The sequence below is a fragment of the Tenrec ecaudatus genome, chromosome 10, assembly GCF_050624435.1.
Source record: "Tenrec ecaudatus isolate mTenEca1 chromosome 10, mTenEca1.hap1, whole genome shotgun sequence".
In the NCBI taxonomy this organism is placed as follows: Eukaryota; Metazoa; Chordata; class Mammalia; order Afrosoricida; family Tenrecidae; genus Tenrec; species Tenrec ecaudatus.
The window spans coordinates 35,656,544-35,672,825 of NC_134539.1; the positions used below are offsets into that span (position 1 = coordinate 35,656,544).

At 48.2% G+C, this 16,282-nt stretch overlaps 1 protein-coding gene across 2 annotated transcripts in view; it reads left to right on the forward strand.

Annotated features, from left to right (window-relative positions):
- Positions 1-15,899, forward strand: part of TDRD7 (tudor domain containing 7) — a 59,025-nt gene extending 43,126 nt beyond the window's left edge. The window contains exons 10-17 of one of the 2 annotated variants that reach the window (XM_075560189.1): positions 1,065-1,267; positions 3,634-3,768; positions 4,971-5,057; positions 6,896-7,030; positions 8,729-8,839; positions 10,797-11,299; positions 14,892-15,052; positions 15,412-15,899. In XM_075560189.1, the coding sequence (XP_075416304.1) occupies positions 1,065-1,267; positions 3,634-3,768; positions 4,971-5,057; positions 6,896-7,030; positions 8,729-8,839; positions 10,797-11,299; positions 14,892-15,052; positions 15,412-15,632 (1,556 nt within the window). In that variant the 3' untranslated portion in view covers positions 15,633-15,899. The remainder of the gene's footprint in view (positions 1-1,064; positions 1,268-3,633; positions 3,769-4,970; positions 5,058-6,895; positions 7,031-8,728; positions 8,840-10,796; positions 11,300-14,891; positions 15,053-15,411) is intronic. The other variant, XM_075560191.1, reaches the window with a different exon arrangement.
- The last annotated feature ends 383 nt before the right edge of the window (positions 15,900-16,282 follow it).

Sequence of the window (16,282 nt, forward strand, 5' to 3'; positions counted from 1 at the left end):
CGTGCAGCAAGGACAAATGTTGAGGACGCTAGGTTTGAATCTCTCTGTAAGGTGAAGGTCAAGTCTTTTGTAAGCCATCAGAAACCCATAGGAGTTGGTTTGGAAATGGCCGTTGGGCAGGATTTAGGAGGCTGACATGGAAGGTTTGGGGAAAGACTCAGGCGCTGCATGTCTGCGGGAGTGCTGAGGGAAGAGTCTGCATGTACCGGGGACCATAGAGATCGGCAGCCCTTTTAGTCGCCTGGGGAAGGACAGCACGTTAGTTTGGAGTCGCCGTATGTATGACGCATGAGATTGCAGTGTTCAAGGGATGTTAAATAGTACTTGGGCTGCAGTGCAACTCACTTAACATTCGAAACATGGGTCCGCGACCAATCAGAAGGTACTTGGTTTCCTCAGCGCCGTCACTGGCACCTTTCAAAAAGGACAAGGACGTGTTCTTTTCAACTCGGGAGCATTTCTTTTTCTCTACGAAGATAATTGTAGGTATTTCACTCAAAAGGGGGAAAAAAAGAAAATCGAGGATGAGATTCTGGGAACTAAAAGGCAAATACAAGACTGACAGATACAATTGATTGGTAGCTTTTTATTTTAGATATGTATCTATGCAGGAGCCCTGGAGGTGTGGGTGGTCTCGAGCTGGGCTGTCAGCCACAAGGTCAAGGTGTGAAACCAGCTCCAAGGGAGACAGAGGGGCTTCCGCCCGACCCTGGGGTCCCTGTCAGCTGGCTTCAACTTGATGCCAGTGCTTCATGTGGATCTGTAAAGGCTGTTTGCCCTACAGTAGAATTTCCGATTGGTCGTCAGCTTCTATCTTGTTACAGGACTGCTTACCGTAGTGCAGTCATTCAAAGGGTATTCATACCATATTTTTAAATTATATGGGATCATATAAGATAGGTAGCATAAGGAAGATTATAAAACAAAGCTTCCATTTAAAATGGAAGAATTGTGTGGTGGATTCTGAATTAGATAGTAAATGGCCCAAACAGATTGAAATCAGTCTATTCATCTTCACGTGATTCGTCCAATTCAGTGAGGTTAAAATACGCGTTCTTTTTCAGGATTGGAGTTTCTGAGTGATGACCCAGACTTAGTGAAAGTGGTGGAGTCTGTGACCTGTGGGAAGATCTTTGCGGTGGAAATCCTTGATAAAGCTGAGGTGCCCCTGGTTGTCCTGTACGACACCTCCGGGGAGGACGACATCAACGTCAACGCCACCTGCTTAAAGGCCATCTGCGACAGGTCCCTGGAAGCCCACCTTCAGGTACCCGTGGTCACTCCCGTTAGTTTGAAGACGAGGTACCAGAATGCTATCAATCTTAGGCTAGTAAATGTCACAGGAGAGCAAACTGTCATGACGAAGAGATAAGTATTGTATGCCTTATTGGAGTTAAAAGATAGCATGTTTTTAATCAATCCTGCATTTGAAAGACATAGAGATTACATTAAAACTTAATATTCATTACAATGTTCTATATCATAAAATTATCATGGGGTCTCAAAAATGAACCATATAAACCGTGGATATGTGAAGGGATTTGGGGTTCATGCTTAATTCCAGCCCCAATCTAAGAGCGGCTCCTTGTTATGTCATGGCCCAGCTCCAATTTTGCCCTCATGGTGAGATCTCTGAAGATAGGGTGCTATTGGAAAGTGTGGTGAAAAAACTAGAGGGTGCCTGGCTATCAGAAAAAATAGCGTCTGGGGGTTTAAAGTGAAGCGTCAACTAAGTCCACATGGAAGAAGCACAACAGCTTTGTGATCCAAAGATTGTAAATCAGAGAAACCAAATCTGAAGGAGGGAATAGGATCAGAGTTGAACCTATGGAGCAGTCTGCAGAAGGGTACAGGTAACAGTGGAGGCCCAAATCCATTTGCGTGGTCTTGGTGAATCCCCTGTGACCACAGTCGAGGGACATGAACAGCCGTGCTACTGGGCAGAGAGCATTGTAAAGTTGATGGTGGCAACTGTAGGTATGTTAAACTGATCTCCCTTTTAACCCACTTTAAAATTGATCCAGTTTAAATATATATTCCTAAGATAACAGTTTAGGTTTTTTTAATGCTGATGGCAACCAATAAAAAAGTGCACTTGAAGAAAAAAATCTCATGGTAAATAACCCCAAACATGAAATGTCTAGAAATAGCAATGCACCTAGACATTTAAAAAAATTAGACACACTCAGGACAGACTCGGGTAAATAGAAACGCATCTTATTCTCATCGGTTTAAAGATATAAGCCTTCTCCTAAATTAGTCTGTCAACTTAAATGTGATCGCAAAATTCCGATATATTTTTATGGGGATTTGACAAAATGATCCTAAAATTCTTCTGAAAGAATAAAATCCAGAGGTTGTTGGAAAACTTTGGGGAAAAAAACTGAAGTACTGAAGAAAGACCAGTCTTAACTAAAAATTAAAATACATGATGAAGCATTAGAATTAAAATAATATAGAAAAAGTCCAGGAACAGAAAGAGATGTTAATGAAACAGAATAGAGTTTACAAGTAGACTACACATTTAGATGTGAGATGGATACAATCTGTTCTAAAAGTAGAACAATTTAGTAGGTAAATAAAGATTATTTGGCAAATAGTGTTTGGACAGCTGAGTAGCCATTGGGGTGGAAGGAATATGGCTAATTACTACTACATTATTATTTATGATCAGAAAAATACCTAGGTAGGATCAAACATTAAAGGCTGAAATATCAAAGAGTGCTGGTGTACGGAATGCCTTCCCAGTAGCAGAGCCTGAGTCAAAAACCCATCGGGAGGGGAAATGATGCATTGGCCAGAAGGGAACCCCAGCATCACAGAAGCAAAGCAGCAAGCACCAGAGCCAGATGTAGATTTTGTTTCAAAGAGAGTTGTAACACATGTAACAAAGGATGGTTTTCCTTAATCTCCAAAGTATTCTTTCAACTCAATCATAATGTTGTGAGTAAATCCGTAGAACAGTGGTTCCCAGAGGTGGCCCAGGGGCCACAGTCATTGCTTTTTCTCTTTGCCGAATGTGTGTGTGGTGGCATTTTCCAGAGGCTGCATGGCATGAGGCATTGCAGCAGATGGAATATCTGCAGAAACAGATGGGGGAATCTACCCGTGTCTGTTACCCGTCAACATGGCCTTGATTCCAACTCCTAGTGACTTTGTGGGACAGGGTAGAACTGCCCCATAGAGTTCTTAGGACTCTTAACTTGACAGGGAGGATTCCCAGCTCTTCCCTGTCAAGCCACTGGAAGGTTCCATTCGCCCACCTTTCAGTTAGCAGCTGAACACATAACCACCATATGACCAGGCATCTTGTCAACCCGTTGTCATTGAGTTGACTCCGACTCAGAGTGGCCCTGGACAGACTTTCTAAGACGATAATCTCTCTGGGAGCAGACAGTCTTCTCTTTCTTCCAAAGGGCCTTCTGGGTAGGCTTGAACCCGAGCGATCCAGCACTTACACCAAAGCACCACCAGGGCTTTGTAAAGATAATGCCCACAGCCACTGCCAGGCAGCGGGCTCCTGCTCACAGCGACTGTGTGTTTATCCTACATTAGGTGGGTAAGAGCTCCCTCACTTGTGGAGCCTCCGGGCCCATCTTTACCTTAACCAGGGTGCCCTTTTGTCTGGTCCAGGTCGATGCCATGTACACAAATGTCAAAGTGACCAATATCTGCTCCGATGGGACACTCTACTGCCAGGTGCCCTGCAAGGGCCTGAACAAGCTCAGCGACCTTCTGCATAAGATCGAGGACTACTTCCATTGTAAGGTATGGCCGGACGTCATCTGCCGCCCACGGAAGCTCAAAACGGCAAGGGAGAGTGGGCCACGGAATCGCGTACAAATGAGTAACTTTTGACCTGTTCTTTTCTGACACAGGACCTGCTGGGGTTTTGCATTCTCTCACGTTTCTAAGGCGCCTTCCTTTACCTCCATTCGGGCGTGGTAGTCCTAATCCAGAACATGCCCCGATTTCCCAGGGCCAAAAGTCTAATGCTGCTTCACGCCCTCCCTCTCATCCCACAAAGGGAGAATTACCCTTAACGGACAAAGCGCATTGAGCACTTGACGGGACAAGTATTCAGCTGTTGTGTTGTAGTTAGCTATTTAGATACTTACTTCCCTTATTCAAGTAGTGCAGGCCTCCTGCCATAACCAGATCCCCATCCCACCTTCTGGCACCCCTAGTTGGCAGAGCTACTTAGGAAGACTGCACGATGGAGGCACTGGGTCTCTAGCGTTGGCTCTTCCTGATGTGCCCCAGAGTCCTTACCTCTGTTTAATTGGTTTGCCTATCTTGGCGAAATATGAGACACCCCAAGAAGCTGACTCCAGGAACTCATTTGCATCTCCATGGTAGGGAGAAGCTCTCTTGACAACCTTGTGGGGAGAGAATAGCTATGCACCTCCCCCTGCATGGAAAGCCAGCATGGGCAGGTCCCCAGCTTCACGCTGCAGCAAAAGGGAAAGAGACCTGCAACCCCAGTCTGTTGGCATTTCACAGGCAAATGTTGGTAACATTGCTTTCATTTTTGAATTTACAACATCATCTTTTAGGATCTAAATGTTAAAAGGTGGAAAGGAGAAGCCTTGAAAGAGGTAACCCACTGTCCTGGCTCCATACCTGCTGCTCGTCTACTTCTTGTTTACTTGGTGGGGCCAGAGCCCCTCCGACCTCCATGCTCACATGCTGGAGACAGTTTAGCAGTCCTGATTGATGGGCCGACACCCCAAGTCCGGACCTGAACCACCAGTTGTCAGCATGCGTATATGTAACAAGGCAGAAGATCCAGGGCTCCTTGCACCCACCCAGCACTCTCCTGAGAGGGAAGAGACTTGTGCAGATGTTCTAGAACATTCTGGTTAAACCGTTTCCCTGTGCCGTGGTCGCCTGCTGGTGGTTTCAGTGGTGTAGCAATGCGCTCTGTGCTGATGGTGAGAAAAGTAACGCTGCTTATTTCTGTTTTGCAGCATGTGACTTCAGAGTACTTCATCCCCATCCCCTTCTGCGGGAAAATCTGCCTCTTCCATTGCAAAGGGAAATGGGCACGCGTAGAGGTAAAGCCAGTCATTTCACTTCTCAAAACACGCCGCACCCCATATTTCTGACACACAAGTGTCCCTAAAAAGTGGGGCTAAATGCCCACATAGTCGACACGAGGCTAAGGAAGAAAGCCCGGCCAGTCTGGCTCAGGCTTCCTGGGCCCTAAGGGGGCTCCCCGTTGGCTGTCCCAGCACACGGTGAAAGAACAAAGGCATATGTGAAGACAGGGGAACCACACGCATCTGATTGTGAACAGTGAGAAGGTCCTTACCCTCTACTCCCTGCCTAGGCCGGTACCCATCCTCTGTTCTCATCATGCTCGGAGCAAGGCTTTATGGTTGCACTTAGTATGCAGTAACTCTGTTTCTGTCATCTCACGTGAGGCCCAGACAGGGACGCCTGGATATAAGAGGCATTCACGATGGGCCATCCAAACCATGTGATGCATCCTGTAGAATGCTTCATTCCTGTACTCACGCGCCCTCCATTTGCCCCGCCTCCACGCCATAGCCCCAAGAAACTATTAATCCAGTTACAGTCTCTATAGATTTACCTATGCTGGATTTCATATAAAGGAAAACACCCGCCAACAGCAACAAAACACAGGGCAACCTCAGCCCAAAAGAAAGCAGAAAATAATGAAAATGAGAACATATCTAAAATGAGTCAAAAAAGAGAACCAGTAGGGGCGGGTCCCGGCGTTCTGCCAGTCGTAGGAAACACTGTTGGAAGTCGAAGCCCCCTCCCAGATGGCTGCTGTGACGGGCGGCCTCTGGCCTGTGTAAGGAGGCTGTGTGGAGGCATATGTCACCGTGACTTATTGGGGACATTGTGGACACTTAAAGGTTCATCTTGAATCTTGTCTTGTGATGTCATTAGGAATGGAAGTCATTTTATCACAGGTAGGTAATTGTTGCTCTGACTCTGTATAATCTTTCCATTTTTGATCTCTTGATTTAGACTTATTTTACTTGTTTATAATTTTCTGAGTTGATTACTTTTATTACATTTTCCAACGAAGCTATAGAATCCCAAAATAACCTCATCATTTTAAAATGCATAGAACTTATCGATGACAAGTAAGTCTATCTCTAAAGTACCTCCCTTCCTTAGCAATCGATTGCCTATGCACAATAGTTACTTCTTATATTTTTATATTGTGGAGAATAGACTGTCTATTCCAATCAGCCGTACATAAAAATTTATCACTGATCATACCCTGTCACTGAAGAAGCAGTAACTACCAGTGTGTTTATGACTTTCAGCTATTACTGGCTTACTGACTATTACTATTCAAATGAATTAACAACTAGATGATCAATGAATTCTACTCTTTAAAAAGAGTATCTTTCAGCCCAGGAGGAACGATACGGCAGCGCCGCGGAGCCTCGGTTGGCCTCGGATAGCCGGCGCCCCGCCGTCCCCGCCGGCCGGCGGGCCGCGCGCGCGTCCGCTTCGGTGGGCCGCGCGCGTGCCCCCGCCGCGCGTCGGGACCGGGGTCCGGTGCGGAGTGCCCCTCGTCCCGGGAAACGGGGCGCGGCCGGAAAGGCGGCCGCCCCCTCGCCCGTCACGCACCGCACGTTCGTGGGGAGCCTGGTGCTAAACCATTCGTAGCCGACCTGCTTCTGGGTCGGGGTTTCGTACGTAGCAGAGCAGCTCCCTCGCTGCGATCTATTGAAAGTCAGCCCTCGACACAAGGGTTTGTACAAAAAAAAAAAAAAAAAGTATCTTTCCAATAAATAAGCCCACTTCAAAGTCGGGGAATCTCGGATCACCTTTGTGCTGGTTGGACGCTGAAGCATTGGGCCGTTTGCAGATACGCAGAGAGTCACCAGTGCTTGTCTCATTTCAGATCACAAACGTCCACAGTAGCCGGGCTCTCGATGTCCAGTTCCTGGACTCCGGCACTGTGACATCGGTAAAGGTGTCGGAGCTCCGGGAAATCCCCCCGAGGTTCCTCCCAGAGATGATCTCTGTCCCGCCTCAGGTACTCAATGGCACCAGGCCGGCCTTTCTGCTAGTAGAGATTTGGATGCATTGGAAACATAGGTTTCATGTATTGAGACTCCGTGTTTTTGTTTTCATAAAATTGGGAGCTATCCAAAAATGAAAGTTGGCTGACTTAAGACAATTAGACCCCCAAGACTGGCAGAATATGATGTGCTAAATGAAAGTTCAAGTCATTAGACCGTATATTTAGTTCAAGGACCTGTTTTGTTAGATGACAATGCTGATGTCTACGCAGTTCCTATATTGTTTGCAAATGTTTAATTTCCACCGCTCTTAGTTTACTTAGATCACCACCTCCTTTGGAATTTGTGTATAGTTCATCCTTGTCTTGCATGATCCTTTCCCCACCAAACCAAATGAAACCCACTCCCCAACCCCCTGTCCGTCAGGGCTTAGGGGCTGCCTGCACTCTTAGTGGCTTCCTCCACTAAGGCAGGTGCCACAGGCAGACATCACAGTGGAGACTCACAGAGGGAGGAGAAAGGAGGTCTCCTCCCTCACGAAATGCCTCTGTCCGTTGTAAAGGCCAGAAGGCGGAAGGGAGTCCCCGGGGCCATCTCCTGTCCCCTGCTCTCGCCCACCTGCCTTTCCGTGGAGTTGGTGCGGGTGGTGCTGGGATGTAAACAATGGGAGAGGATCTGGCCTTGCAGCTAGCTGTGGATGGCGGTTTGTTTCGCCTTTTGGGAACGCTGGTGGTGCACTGGTTAAAGGGCTCAGCCGCTGACTGAAAGGTCAGCATTTTAATCCACCAAGATGTGCAGTCTTCCAGAGAGAGGACAGCCCTGGAAACCCTGTGGGGCGGTTTACTGTATTGTGTAGAGGCACTAGGAGTTGGAATGGACTTGACAGTGGGGTGGGTTCTTTTTTTCTTTTGGTTCACCTTTCTTAATCATGTCAACCTCCCAAAGGTACCCAAGTGCTCGGGAAGCGCTGCAGGCAGCACTTACGCCTCCAAAGAGATTGTTACAAGAGGAACCAAATGTCATCCAAATGACCTTTCTTTTTCTTTCTTTTCTTCGTTGTGTGGGTAAAAGTTCACAGAACAAACGAGTTAGCCATTCAGAAATTGATAGAGACCTTCGCTCCCTGGCCTTGTCTGTGACCCCCTTGCTGTGACAGCTCTTCCCCCTGCCCCCCTGGGTTCCCCGTTTCTCTTCATCCATTCCCCCTCCTAAATGGCATTGCCTCATTTTTAGTTTGAGGAGTCCCAACCCTACCCCTCTGTGATTCGCTGATCTGACACCGGTTAGTCTCGCCCTCTATGTCACCATCCATAGAATGGGATCATAGCACTCCCTGCAAAAGAAGTGTGCGAAGAACCAGGTAAGAGTAGGATGGGGAACCACAAACTCACTGCCATTGAGTCATTGCTGGCTCCTAGGTGACCCTTGTGGGTTTCCGAGACTGTAACTGCTCACAGGAGTAGAAAAGCCCAGTCTTTGTCCCAAGAAGCTGCTGGTGGTTTTCAACTGTTGACCATGGGGATTGCAACCCAGTGAGTAACCACTACACCACCAGGGCTCTTCAGAAAAGCAAGCAGCACAGCATCACTAGCTGCTCAGACCCAGGGCTGTGGTCGTCGTGACAGGCTGTTTCTCGCGCTCTCTCTGGGCGGCAACAGTAAGTGCTCCTCTGAAGTTGCTGTGCGCGCCTTCTGGTCGGGCTTTCTCCTCAGGCTGTCAAGTGCTGTCTGGCAGACCTCCCGCAGTCCATCGGCATGTGGACCCCCGACGCCGTGCTCTGGCTGAGAGATTCCGTTTTGAACTGCTCGGACTGCAGCATTAAGGTGAGCTGCTGTGCGGATCCTGCGTGCTTACCAAGGGAGCTGGCAGCCAGGCGAGCTCACTTGGTTTTTATGGAATAATATTATCTTACTGTAAGCTGACTGTTCACCTATGACACTTTTTTTTATAGTCAAGAGAATGGAAAAATGTGTAGTTATATTTCATGGTTTTTAATTGTTATCCACAAGGGGGCTTCATAAAGTTGGTGCAAAATTTGAATGAAAAGATAATGGAATTTTCCCATAATTTTCTTGAAGCCCCTTCCTAATTAAGAAGTTACCCTATTTCTCCAGTATTATTTAATTTATGTAATATTTGCCACTATTAAAATGTAACAGACACCTTCTGCTCCTTACCTGATTCTCAATAGAGAAGTCATGTATCTCTCGCTAAATGCTTCTAAAATTACCCTGCTTTTCCGTTACTCTAGAATGAATTGTAAACCAGTCACTCAGTTTTTCGCTCCTTTAGAAAAAAAGAAAAGCTTGCATACATGATTTTGCTTATTTTACTAGCTCCATTTCTCTTTCTGCACGTAAGCATTTTCACATCAAAGGTGTTACATCTCTGAGACTAGAAATGTAACCAAGGTACTTTTCTCTGCTGGGACCAGAGGCAAGTCCGGTTCTCATTCAGTAGGAACCTTTCACAGTGAGGGGCCCAGGAGAAGTGCTGCCCGGGGGCTTAAATTATGTGAACAAACCCCAACTTCCCATCTTAAGCAGTCTTCACAGGGTAGCTCCGGGGTCGCCCGTCTTCACGGATGCTTTTTAAGTCTCGAAAGCCAGAGTTCTCTGTACACATACATTTTAAGCCCTGGTGGCGTGGTGGTTAGGTGTTGGGCTGCTAACCACAAGGTGACCTGTTTGAAACCAGCAGCTGCTCCCTGTGACACAGAGGAGGCCTTCACTCCCGTAGAGTCAGGGTCTCGGAATCCCACAGGGACAGTGCTGCTTTGTCCTGTAAGGGCACTCCAAGTGGGGATCGGCTCGATGGTAGAGAGTTTGGATTTTTGATATCATAAATATAAAAATGAATCAGCAGCCAGGAATTCACTGCCAGGTCATGGGATGAACTTAAAGAGATATGTCTGCCGAGGAAGAAGAGCAAATGATGGCCGGATGGCCTTGCTGGCGTGTGTCTCTACGCACCTGCCGTGCTCCCAGGTTCGCTTGTTCTGGGATGCCAAGATGAACCTGGGGAGAAGTGGCACATGTTGGGCATCCCTAAAGTAAGCCAGAAGAGTTGATGAGAACTAGCAGTCACCTCACCCTCGGTTCTGAAGGACGATGCCGGTTGGCCGTGTCCGTGTGTGGTCTTCTCATGCGCCTGCTCGCCTGCCTGCAGACGCTAGCTTGAAGTAGCTTGGTGGGTGAGAGGCACAGAGCTACAACTGTGCTCTCCATCTTTTTCGCTCCCAGATCTCCCTTCTCCCACACTATTGGGAGGAGAGAGGGCAGGAGGGGTTCTGGGACTAAAGAGGACATTTGAACTCCAGTTGCCCAAGGGTGTGGTGGGATGTCGCCGCTCATCCTTCCCTTCCCAGTGCTGAGGGCACTCCAGCCTTAGGCAGACCTGCTCGCAGTCTGCCACCAGTGTGGCTATTTTTCATCAAGGCCAGGTGAGCCCCTGGAGGCTTCTGCCTGGAGTGTGTGAGATGGTAGCAATGTATTCTTTAAAGCAGTGCCCTTCTGGGTGAGAGCCGGCCTCTCATAAGAGACAGCTCGCTCTTCGGCCCTGTCCGGGGTTAAAGCTGTAGGGATTTCATTTCCATAAGGCTGCTGCTGCCCTCAGGACTGCTTTGACTTCAGCTCCGCCTGGTTGCCCGAAGCTATGGGGGATGACTCCCATGACCTTCCGTACGGTGCTCCGCAAGCTTGCTGCACATTGCCGCGTTTTGAGATTCATATTCTACCTTGGCTTTCTCACGTTGTCTGTGTGTGTGCGTGTTTCCCAAAGGTGACCAAAGTGGATGAAAGCAGAGGGATCGCCCATGTTTATCTGTTCACTCCCAAGAACTTCCCCGACCCTCACCGCAGCATCAACCGGCAGATCACCAACGCAGACCTGTGGAAGCACCAGAAGGATGTGTTTCTCAGCGCCACACCCGGTGCGCCCGGCTCGCCCAGCAGCAAAAGCGGCAGTTCCCCCGGGGCAGGCGCCTCCGGGGAGAGTTTGAGGAAGCCGCCTGTGGAGGTCGTGCGAAAGGGGGTGGTGGACCAGCCCCACCTCTTCCCTGTGGAGGAACTGCCGCCTCCTGTCCACTTGTCCAAGCCAGGGGAGCACATGGATGTGTACGTGCCCGTGGCCTGCCACCCCGGCTTCTTTGTCATCCAGCCGTGGCAGGAGATCCATAAGCTGGAGGTTCTGATGGAGGAGATGATTCTCCACTACAGCGTGTCTGAGGAGCGCCACGTGGCCTTGGAGAAAGACCAAGTGTATGCTGCGAAAGTGGAAAATAAGTAGGTCTTTGGAACAGCGCCGTGTAGTCTGAGAAAAGTGTGTACAGTGAAACCAAGCGCCCTTGGTCCCGTGGGGGGTGCTGCACGCATGGGAATTTTGACATGAAACCGACCAACTAGTTGTGCACTTTTCTAACAAAGTGGCGGAATTTATCTAAAGCAAACAAAAAAAATCTAATAACCATGGTACTTCCAAACCAAATTGTACCAGTACGGAAGGCTTAAGTGTTTTTTTCTACTACCTCTATTGGGGAACAGTATTAGAGAATACTATTTTTAAGTCTGAAAATCATCCACCTTGAAAATTTTAAATTACTTTTTATTTTCAAAATAGGATGCTTATTGTAGAAAATAGAAAACACCCAAAAATAGGGACATTGAAATCTGCCACTCAGACAATAACACGTGTTAAATTCAGTGCATTTCCTTGGTTACATTTCCACAGTTAGAGAAGTGGGCTATTAGCCTCTTGTATAATGTTATACCTGCCTGTTTCACATAGCAGACTGAGCGCCTTTCTCATGAAGATGGAGTTTTTCATAAGCATTTTCTTCACTGTCCCGGCGTATGGAGAAATTGTGATGGATTTATCACTCTTTTGTTATCTAAGGCTTTTCTTTCACATTTTCAGCACTGCAAGCCGTGTCCAGTCCAGATATTGAATTGTGTGTCTGATTATTGACAGGGCAGATTCCTGGGAGAGAGAATTCTTGTTTAAGGTCCACACAGCACTTGATACATGTTGTGGGCTGCTTCTCCAAGCACTTGCATGGAGAGGTGTCCCATCCCGGTCCCCAATCCCATTCCCAAAGCCCCTCCGTGTGTGCAGTTTCCCGCCCTCCTTTCCACATTCAGGCCAGGGAGGTACAGCTTCCCCTGCCCTGCCCCCTGCCCCTCACATAGGTCACATAGGGAAATGAACTTACTTAGTTGGTGCTGACCTTAAAGACTCGCCCCCCTCCCCTCTGCTGCCTCTTTCTGTCTGTCTCTCCCTTCCCTTCTCCCTCTCTTTTCCCCTCCTCCCTCCCACCAAATCTCTTTCAAGGGTAGAGCTGCTTATTTGTATAGAAATTATTTTAACTTTTGCTTAAATTAGCAAACTGGTCTTTATACCTTTTTTTTCTTTTCATTTTAATGGGAAGAAAATACCTAACCCTTAACTCTGGAAAGGGGAAAACTTAATAGCTTTCGTTTTTAAAAAGCTTCATTAACGTATATGTTTTAAGCATCTCATTAATGCTTTTCTGTTGTGTGTGTGTGTGGCTTGTTTTGTTTTTCTCACTTCATGCTATTTGCAACCTTAGCCAAAAATCAGTTTAATTCAATACAGGAATTGAATTAAATAAGTGTTAGCTTTGCATGAATCCAGGCTCTTTGTAGGATAATTCAATCACCAGTAAAACCAAACTCTTAACTCTTCCTTCTCGGGGGCAACTTTCTGAGGTTCATGCAGCAGCCCCGGGGCTCCTGCATGGCAGGGGAGTTCTTTGGAGAAGAACTGGTAAACCAGAGGCCTGGAGAGAGGGGCTGCAGAGGCCTTGCCCCAACCTCCAGGCTTAGTTCACCTGTACCCAGGTGATGAAGAGCTGTCCTCTAGACTAAGAGTGAATTGTTCAATTAAGTTCATGAACTGAATCGATATGTCTATCTAGTTTAAGACTAGAGTATTCACTATGCTTTATATAAACCTTATTCTCAAGTTTGAGAAATTAAGACCAAGGAATTTCAGATACATCTTCCCTTACAGTGATTTTCAGCTCCATCTTAGCATAAGAATCTCTGGGAAACCTAGTGAAAAAATGTAGATTCCAGTCTTCGCCTGGCCCCTCTGCAGCTGGGTCTCTGGGTTAGAGCCCAGCATTCTGTGTTCTTAACACTCTCCAGGCGATTCTCCTGCACCGAAATCTTGAGGTAGTCAACACTCAAGGTGTTCTTTAAGCCGTGGCTTCCGAAAGGCGACAGTGACTGTGCAGTCAGCCGTAAGTTTTCTAGAGCTCTGTCCTCACTGGCGCGTGTGCCAGCGCGGGTGGTACACAGCCTAGGCACTGCCAACTCCCAGGTGGTGCCGCCATGGAAGCCCAAGATTTCATCTCCTTTGGCATTTGTACAAACTGACCATCACACACAGGAAAACGTGTCTTCAGTCTGCTCGGAAGGTCGTACGTCCATAGCTTGTCTTCATTTTCATAGTAATTGCAGCTCCCTCTCGCCCAGTGCCTCGCCTGTCATCATGTGCTAGCCGCCCACTCTAAGACATGATTTCTGCAGGAGGACCAGTATTAAACATGACGCCTGGGGTCACTGAGGCACAGAGAGGTGAAGACAGAGCCCTGCATGACACAACCAGGACCTGATTCAAGCAGGACTGTCGAGCACCCAAAGCTCATGTGCCTTCTAATGTGCCTCATTCGAGGGTCTCTGGGGTGTCTCCCTGGATGCTCCCGGGGCTTGTCTGAAGGTCCCCAGTCACACACACGCAGTTTGAAGTTGGCCTCTGTAGACTGCCTTTCCTTGGCCCTTTCTGGACTGGGGTGAGCTTGCTGCCGAATGGGGCCAGGCCTGCCCGGCCCAGCCAAACGATTGTTGCAGTTAGGGGCCTGCTCTTGACTGTTCCATGGGCACTTGGGGTGGGGGCAGGTAGCTGGGCTGCCGTGGAGAGACTGCCTGTATGGACACGCTCCTTTCCTTTCCCGATGGCATCAGGAGCAGGACTTCACACCGGCCTTCCTTCCGGAACATGAAGTCAAGGCTTTCCTCTCCTCCGCCCCACTGGTGGAGGCCCGCCCTGCCGGGAACATTCTACTCGTGTGAATTTTTCCTCCCGGCTTCGTGCACTCTGGGTCTGGAGCCAGGCTCCTCCCTGCTACCCCACTCCCTGTCCCCCGCCCCCCATACACCTCGACCCTTCCCGTGGCCCTCATTCTAGGTGGCAGGTCAGCTTTAGTACTCCCCTTTGTTCTCTTTTCGAATGTCTTTGTACATCATTAAAACGACCAGCCTTGCAAACAAGGTCTTTTGTGATCTGTCCCCACTCTGCCTGCCCAGGCCAGCTTTAGCTCCCGTGGCACGCACGCATGCACGCACACACGCACGCACGCATGCACGCTTGCTCTCCTGCCCTGCCAGACACGGAGTGCTTGCCAGACTAGGACCCACAGGCCCTTCCTGTACATGGTGGGTTTCCTCTGCACACTTGTACCATGCAGCCTGGTGCTGCTCACCCCGCTCCACCGTCCACTCTGCACCATGCACCACACACGCTATTTGCTGCCTCCCAGGCCAGTGCAAAGGGTCCCCTGGCCTTGACTCTGAGGCTGTCTGCTCCTCAAGATCTACAGCCTGGGGAACCCACAGGGGCAGGGACCCATGAGCAGAGGCCACGGAATGAACCAGTGGCACAGCAGGACACTGTGACCTCAGCCAAGGAAAAAGGAATCTCATTTAATAACTCCATGACAGGATCATTTCCTATTGTTTCATATCAGCACATTTTGCATTCACGCTTCTTTTTATCATTAACTGTTACTTAGCCTCGAAGCAGATGTTTTAACGTCACATGTTGCTTTTCCATTTCAATCCAACGCCCATCCAGGTGGCATAGGGTACTCTTAAAAGGCATCCTAACCAATGGCCTGGTATCCGTCTACGAGCTGGACTACGGCAAGCACGAATTAGTCAGCATGAGAAAAGTCCAACCGCTGGTGGACATGTTCCGGAAGCTGCCCTTCCAAGCGATCACGGCTCAGCTCGCTGGTAATTTCTGTGGCCCGTGCACTCACGCTGCCCGCTTGTGCGATGACCATTGTCCGGGGGTACTTAGCTAGGCGGAATCATTTCCCTATTAAGAGTTCTTTTTATCTTTCACCCATTTCCTCCCTCACCTCCCCCCCCCCCAAATATGTGTCTATGTGTATCCTGACCATAATGGAGCTTTTCTTTCCATTCTCTGTGTATTCCCTTTTAAAACACAGCACTAACTCCCAAATGGAAGTGGCTTCTGTAAGAGAAGGTCTGCGGAAGGGGCTCTGTCCTGCATCGGGCTAGTTTCTGAGGACAGCAGGCCAGAGATGAGCTTGCCTGGCCCTTCACTGTGCACCCTGTCTCTCTCCCAGGTGTCAGGCAGCTCCAGTGGTCAACGGAAGCTTCAATGGTGTTTCGCAATCACGTGGAGAAGAAACCACTGGTGGCCCTGGTGCAGTCAGTTACTGAGAACGCTAACCCTTGGGACCGGAAAGTAGTGGTCTATTTGGTGGACACATCGCTGCCAGACACGGATATCTGGATCCATGACTTTATGGCAGAGTATCTGGTAGAGCTTTCAAAAGTCAATTAATCACTGCTTCTGAGAGACCTTGACAACTGATTTAAAAAATCATTATTGTATTTTTTAGCAATAACAAACTATATTAAGCTTAAATATATATATACATATATATATATAGATCTCATCTCCGCTACATGGTCTGACTCTTGTAGGGGATCGCAGAGAATATGCTTATGTCCGATGACAGAGGGTTTAACAAGTTTTGCTTTAACTGTTAACTTTTCCAAAAAAATGCCTCTTGAATTATTACTGTAATATTAGAATAAAAATATTTTATCAATGGAAAAAAACTGGCTCTCTTGTTGGTTGTAGGTGCTACAGCCTTAAAATGAAATGTTTCCATTTCTTGTTGTCTCCACGCAATCCTAGGGCCCCTGAATTTGGACGTAGGAGTTGGTGGCCTCAGAGGCCCCTCGGGTTCCTCGTGGCACAGTGGGCTGCACTTTGGGTTGCTTCAATGGTTCAGACCCACTGGCTGCTGTCTCTGCGGGAGCAGGTTTTCACTCCCTTAGAGAGTAACTGTCTCAGAAACCCACAGGGTAGTGCTACCTTGACCTGTAGGGTCACTGTGAGCTAGAATTGACTTGATGGCAGCAAGTGCTTTGGGGGAGACCCTCGTAGCCAGTGGGTGTCAACCTGGGTGACAAAAGCAACAAAGC